Genomic DNA, 6452 nt, shown 5'->3' on the forward strand with positions numbered 1-6452 from the left:
AAAAGGAGGGGCAGTTTCAGACCCCACAACCCTGCATATCCTTTTGCCTTCTCTAATACTATTCTCTTTTGTTTCACAGTAAAAAGATGTTCAATATAGCCTGCATTTCCCCCCCAATGAGGGTTATGAGTCGGCATAACAGTTTCCAAAAGCTGACTCAGTATGAACCAACAGATCATTTCCAGTTCAACAAATCCAAAGTAGTAAAAGTGTACCAAAAAAAAAAAAAAAGCAGACTCTCTGCCCTCACTGTTTGTCCTAAAGGTGCCTGTATCACTGGCTGGGTATATCTCAGGACTAAAATCCTCACTTCCCACATACTCTGTATTTTGATCTGTATCTTCTTTATCCATCTCTGCCCCAATGTAGGGGTGGAATGGGGGAAACTAACATTTGCACATAAAACCTGATTATCCCATTTAGCAAGTCATCAACTGTAAGATAATATTAAAATGGAATTACATGTTTTCCCCATCCTCCAATTTATCAAGTGGCCACCAATGATTACAATATCTTTTCATTTTATCTTTAGTCATGTGATCTCCTCTAAACTTATTCCGCTTTTTCAGGATGCCTCCTAGAGAGCTACAGGGAAGAATTGCGGATTAGCATGTTCCTGTTGTTAGATTTAGTAACATTCAAGTTACCCAAGTCCTCTACCCTAAGGCCCAGACCTTCAATAGTTACACGACTCCACTGGTAAACATACATCATTTGGAAATGGAACAATAATTTAGGGGTTACAGAGGTAGTGCTGGGCTGAAGGTTGGACTGGATGATCCCAAAGGTCTCTTCCAATCTTGATGATTCTATGATTCCCTAGCCATGGGCTAGGGAATACATTCCTTGGTCTCCCTGTAAAGATACAGCACACAAATATTTTACCACGCGGGCTCTGTGGGAAAGGGGCTTATGTGAGTAAGGTGCGATTACAGCCGACGGGAGGGTATTTTACTGTGCCAAGGACCATGGGTTTGCACAAAGCTCCAGTCAAATCCTAATTTGGCTCTGTCAGCAGCCTGTCGGTGTGTTATCCCCCGGTCCGACCGGATCCGTGCCCTCATCCCCGCTCCGGCCGCAGCCCCCGCTCCCAGCGCGCGCCCCCGGGGGGCAGCGCGCGCGCGGGCACAACGGCGGCGCTCGTGCCGGCGCTCGCTCCTCCCGGCGCGCGCCTGGCACGTCAGAGCGGCGGCGACGGCGGGGCGGCCATGGGCGTGTGCCAGTTCTTCCTGCGGGGGTACTGCCGCTTCGGGGACCGCTGCTGGAACGAGCACCCCCGCGGCGCCGGCCGCCCCGGGGGCCCCGCACCGCCCTCACAAGGTACTCCGAGCGCAGCGGGCCGGGCCGGGCCGGGCCGGGCCGGGCCGGCTGGAGGCGGCCCCCGGCCGGCAGGAGCTCCGGAGCCGGGCGGGCCGGGCCCGGGAGTCTCGGCAGCAGCCTCTGGTTTGGCACGCACGGGGTTGGGCTCTGGCGAAGAGTCTGGAGCACAAGTCCTGTGAGGAGAGACTGAGGGAGCTGGGGGTGTTTAGCCTGGAGAGAAGGACGCCCAGGAGAGACCTTATCACTCTCTACAACTACTTGAAAGGATGTTGTAGCCAGGTGGGAGTCAGTCTCTTCTTCAGGCGATCAGCAACAGGACAAGAGGGCACAGTCTTAAGCTGTGCCAGGGACTGTGTAGGTTGAGCATTAGGAAGAATTTCTTCACAGAAAGGGTGATTAGACATTGTAATGGGCTGCCCTGGGAGGTGGTGGAGTCACCGTCCTTGGAGGTTTTTAAGGAGAGACTGGCCGTGGCACTTAGTGCCATGGTCTGGTTGACATGGTGGTGTTGGTCATAGGTTGGACTCGATGACCTCAGAGGTCTTTTCCACCCTACTTGATACTGTGATTCTGTGACCGTGGGATGTGCCACAATGCCACGGGAAAGCAGCTCAGGAAACTTCCCTGCCAAGAGTAGTGAGCAAGTTTCCAGTAGCCTTATGTTGTGGCCAGTGAAGGCTGTTTCCATTCTCATTGGCTCTGTGTGTCTGGGAGCTTTGGAAAGGCAAGTGATGCAACGGGGAGTTGAGAGCTGTAGTGATGGCAGGAACACGGATGCAGTTTCTTGTCCTTATTCCTGCTGAAGGAGGGTCGGAGTTTGTAACACACACGCACAGATGTGTTTAAGGTCTCAGAACGGAACTCTGGAGCTCTCTGTGCTGCAGCAGAGCAGGAGGCAGGAGCTCCTAATGTAAACACATGGTGAGTTAATTTTTTTTCTGCTAGGGTAGTTTCTTCATGAAATGACCTCAACAAAACTGAAACAGTCTCTTTCTGGGATGCCACGTATTATTGGCACGGTGATCTAGTTGAAGGTGTCTCTGCTCATTATGGTATGGGAGAGGTCAGACTAGATGATTTTTAAAGGTGCCTTCCAACCCAAACTATGCCGTGGTTCCACATGAGGAGAAGGAGTTCCCATTTACCTCTGACTCCTGAACTACCATGCGTAACTCACTAGGTAAAGCTCACAAAATAACGAGGTTAATTCATTAGGAAAAAACTACATTTTCATTTTAAACTTCTTATTGCCACCATAAGACTGGTTATACTTACAGTTTTTGTTGGTGCTCTTTGTTTCATATCTTAATGGTTAAAAATTTCTGTTGCTTGCTTTCTTTGTTTTTTTATTTGGAAGTTACTAGTGGAAGAGGAGGAGGATGGGGTTCCTCTAACCAGAGATACAGCAGTGTTATCCAGCCATCTACCTTCAAGTCTGATACATGGGGTGGCAGCAGAGATCATGGAAGAGGATTCTTTGGCTCCTCTGACTTCGGATCATCAGGCGGCAGCAGCAGAAATGCAGACTTCTCGCAGAACAGGTTCTCGGCATTAGCGAACAGTCAGAGTGTTGCTGATGGCTCTAAAGATGAAGAGGAGAGACTTCTGTAAGTTATACTCCTGTCTTACTGAAAGCATTTAGAATGAGCAGCTTAAAAGCTTACTAACTTCCTAGAGATAGTGCAGAGAACAGTATCATGAGGAGGAAGCTGGGACATGTAGAAAGAACAATAGAGAACACGACTTCATTTGGTTCTCTGGAATGATGCTGGCATGGGAAGGAAGCAATCTGTGTCTGGGACCTGAGCTGGGCAGCTAAACAGCTGTGATACTAGTAAGATGGTATGGTATTTAAGTTGTGAGCAGGAGGATAAAGGAATAAAACAAATATTTCAGTACTTGAAAATAAAGGGTCAGAGTGCCTTTGGGAAAATGAATTATTTGACTTGGTTTTACAGACAAGACAACAAATTCTTCTACCAACAGCATAACTATTGAAACCTGGTTTCACACAGACGTGTTACAGTCAGTTGAGAGTGACCAGCAGATTCAAGGTGATTACAGGGCATGTGCTAAGAAGCAACAAGCAATGTGATTTCCCAAAGAAAAAAGGTTTTGGAACCACTTTCCATTAATTTTTTTAAGATTTTAACTGTTTAGGGAAACACTTTGTTTTCATGGTAGCAGGTATTGATTTTGACTTTGGACAGAAACCAGGCAATTGTTTCTGGTGGTTTTGTTTTGACCATGTAATTTCACCTTCATCTGTGGTTTTGCTTTGTTTTGTAGAGAATGTGTAGTGAAAGACATGGAAATTTGGGAATCTTCTGGACAATGGATATTTTCATCTTACTCACCAATGAAAGAAAAGCTGAATGTCTCAGGTAGGTAATGTTTTTAGTATTGTTGCATATTGCTGCTATTTAGGATGTTTCTGTGCCTTGCCTACACTGTTGTACCTCTGTGGAACCATTTGCAAGGTGATGATTTGCCATGTGATACAACAGAAAGGAATATGAGATTAATGCAAATTAATTTTGGACGTTCACACCTCTGAAGTTCTGTAATGGATCTTTTTTGTGTCTCTGACTGTGACTGACTTAGGACAGACAAAGTACCAAGGCCCATTTCTTCATAACTAGGGAGGGTGATTGTAAATATGAATGTGTTTTCTTGGAGGTTTTTGAGGTACTCCTGTCCTTGCAGGCTTTTCGGATGTCTCACCAGAAGAACTGCGTCTGGAGTATTATGACAGCAGAGCAAAGAATATGATTGGGAATTATGTAAGTATTTAAACAATACTGGTGTGGACACTCTTTAGGACAGGACTTGTTACTATTCTTCAAATGGCAACTCTTGACTCATTGAGCTTCCAACTCGAGGAGATTATCAGAATGCCAAAATATTTTTCAATTGCCGTGCACCAAATAGAATGCAAAAATACTGCTGGACACTCCTTGACTTAATCTTGTCCCTGCTCTTGTGTATTATCTGTAGAAGTTACTGGAATGCTGTCTCAAAAATTTAATATCTCATATGCTATTAGTCAGTTTGATTAATATAGCCGGTTATCTAGTGCTTTAAATAGAAGACTGGGAAACTTTATTTTCCCTTGTTCTTGCCTTTATTGCAGGGAACCAATGATGAAAATAGCAGATACTTCTTTTTTAGAAATATATATATTCCTTTGGAAGTAACACATACGTTTTTATATAAAATATCTCTCAATGTATGTGTATTGCTCCTTCCTCATAGTCCAGTCAATATCAAGGAAGCTAGCAAAGTTTAATGTTGTGCCAAGAAGAAAATTAGGCTATTGGAAATTAGGTTGATGGCAAGTATAAACTAATTTAAGCTACTTTTCACTCTTTCTTCTTGTTCTTGGTTCTGTGTTCCAGAAGAAATTGCTGTTGTCACCAGTCTGGTTTCATATGTTTAGATTTACCAGAATTGCATTTTCAGAGACAAGAGATACATAATTTTTTTTAAATTTCAATTAAAATAATAAACCAAAATGATTAAACAATATGCTATGCCTGGCTATTAAAAAAAATAAATTATGGTCTCACCAAAGTAGTAAATGCAAGTTCACAAAACTCTCAGTGTATAGATGATAACTGTATGATACAGTTTTCTCACAAAATGTTTAAGTACAACATGTCTTTTCCATGTTTCTATTCTTAAACTGGGTCAAAATCTGAATTTTCTGGTCTGTTGTATAAGAGCAGATACCAAGCAACATGATCTTCCAACATGTGAGTAGACACAAAAGAATTATTGATGTTTTTGTTGTAAGACTCTTTTGAAAAATTAAGGAATTTGTCTACAAAAAGATTATTCATTCCATTCTTAGAGGCATTTGTGACATTAGGTGTTTTACTTTTTTCAGTTTTAAGGAAAATTCAATTAGAGCAGGCATTGAATTAGATGTGTTGCTAAACTTAAATATAAATGTAGGAAATTCAAGTTTAAAATTCCCAAAAGGTTATTTGAAGACTTGGCAGTTTCTTGTTTAATACTAAATCACAGTTATCAAGACAGAGATGCTATTTACTGCTGCACTGTTCTGTGCAGTTATCTAATGGAACACGTTAATGTCATCAAAACTGAATATTTCAGGATGATACTATTAAAATGTTCTGAATTACAGTGTTTTGAAAGTGGGGGGTTTTTTTCTGAAGATATGGAAAAATCTAAGCCAAATCTTAGGATTTGAGCTTACTGAGTGAGCGCATAAGTAGACAGGCCAGAAATCAAACAGAGATTGAAGAGTTTATTCTCATATATTTAAAACTTACATATCTTATGTCATTTGTTTCCTTTTTGCATCTAATTCAGAAAGAGATAGAACTTGAATTTAAAAAGCCCCAGAATTTTTCTTTTACTATTATTCCTATGTAAAGTACAAAGGTTGGTTTAAGGGCAGTAGTAAGAGAGTTTAAAGGAATTCTTTGCTAAAAACAAAGGTGTCAACTCCTCACCCTGAAGTTTCAAGAAAGCAAAAATCCTGTCATCTTGGCTTAATGAAGTTTCTTTTTTAATTCTGGATATCTTTTTTCAGTTCAGTTGCCAGATCACTCTTCTTTTGTTTTTTAAGTCTTCAGTAATGAAAACATGCTTTTCTTTCCCCCTTTTTAGATAGATGCTGTCCAACAGTTAGCAGCACAATGGAAAAATCGTCTGCTTCAGTTGAAAGCTTTAAATGCATCGACAAAAGCAGCTTTGGTAAGTGTTAGGGAAAGGCAAAATGTTTCTGTTCTGTGCTAATGTTGACTCTTCCAAGACAGAATCAGCAGACTGGACTGGAATTGCCCTACAGGCTGTCTTAGGATAAATAGAGTGTTTGGGTAATGCCAGAATGAGGAATTGAGAGATAGCTGGGAGAGAAACCCTTTGAATAACATTTGAAGATAAAAAAAGTAATTGATTCTGGAAAAGTGACAAACACTTCTGAATGTTTTTTCAGAAACAATTACTTGAGTTAAAGCTAATAAGCAATAATGGGGGAGATAGAGGAAGTGGCTTTATTTAAGTGGAGTTTCCATGAAGTGCATTAAAGGTTAAGTAGCATGATCCCAGCCCTTGGTCTGTTCGATGCTGAAAGTGGAGAAGCAGGATTTGGGCTTTAGCAC

General features: G+C 42.0%; 1 protein-coding gene across 1 annotated transcript in view; it reads left to right on the plus strand.

Annotated features, from left to right (window-relative positions):
- Nucleotides 1-1184: 1184 nt before the first annotated feature.
- Nucleotides 1185-6452, plus strand: part of LOC108501700 (nucleoporin-like protein 2) — a 6614-nt gene continuing 1346 nt past the window's right edge. Inside the window, exons 1-5 of the mRNA XM_017823848.1 lie at nucleotides 1185-1320; nucleotides 2678-2927; nucleotides 3610-3704; nucleotides 4027-4103; nucleotides 5959-6045. Of these exons, the coding sequence (XP_017679337.1) occupies nucleotides 1209-1320; nucleotides 2678-2927; nucleotides 3610-3704; nucleotides 4027-4103; nucleotides 5959-6045 (621 nt within the window). The 5' untranslated portion in view covers nucleotides 1185-1208. The remainder of the gene's footprint in view (nucleotides 1321-2677; nucleotides 2928-3609; nucleotides 3705-4026; nucleotides 4104-5958; nucleotides 6046-6452) is intronic.

This window comes from Lepidothrix coronata, unplaced genomic scaffold (assembly GCF_001604755.1).
Source record: "Lepidothrix coronata isolate B3197 unplaced genomic scaffold, Lepidothrix_coronata-1.0 Scaffold106, whole genome shotgun sequence".
In the NCBI taxonomy this organism is placed as follows: Eukaryota; Metazoa; Chordata; class Aves; order Passeriformes; family Pipridae; genus Lepidothrix; species Lepidothrix coronata.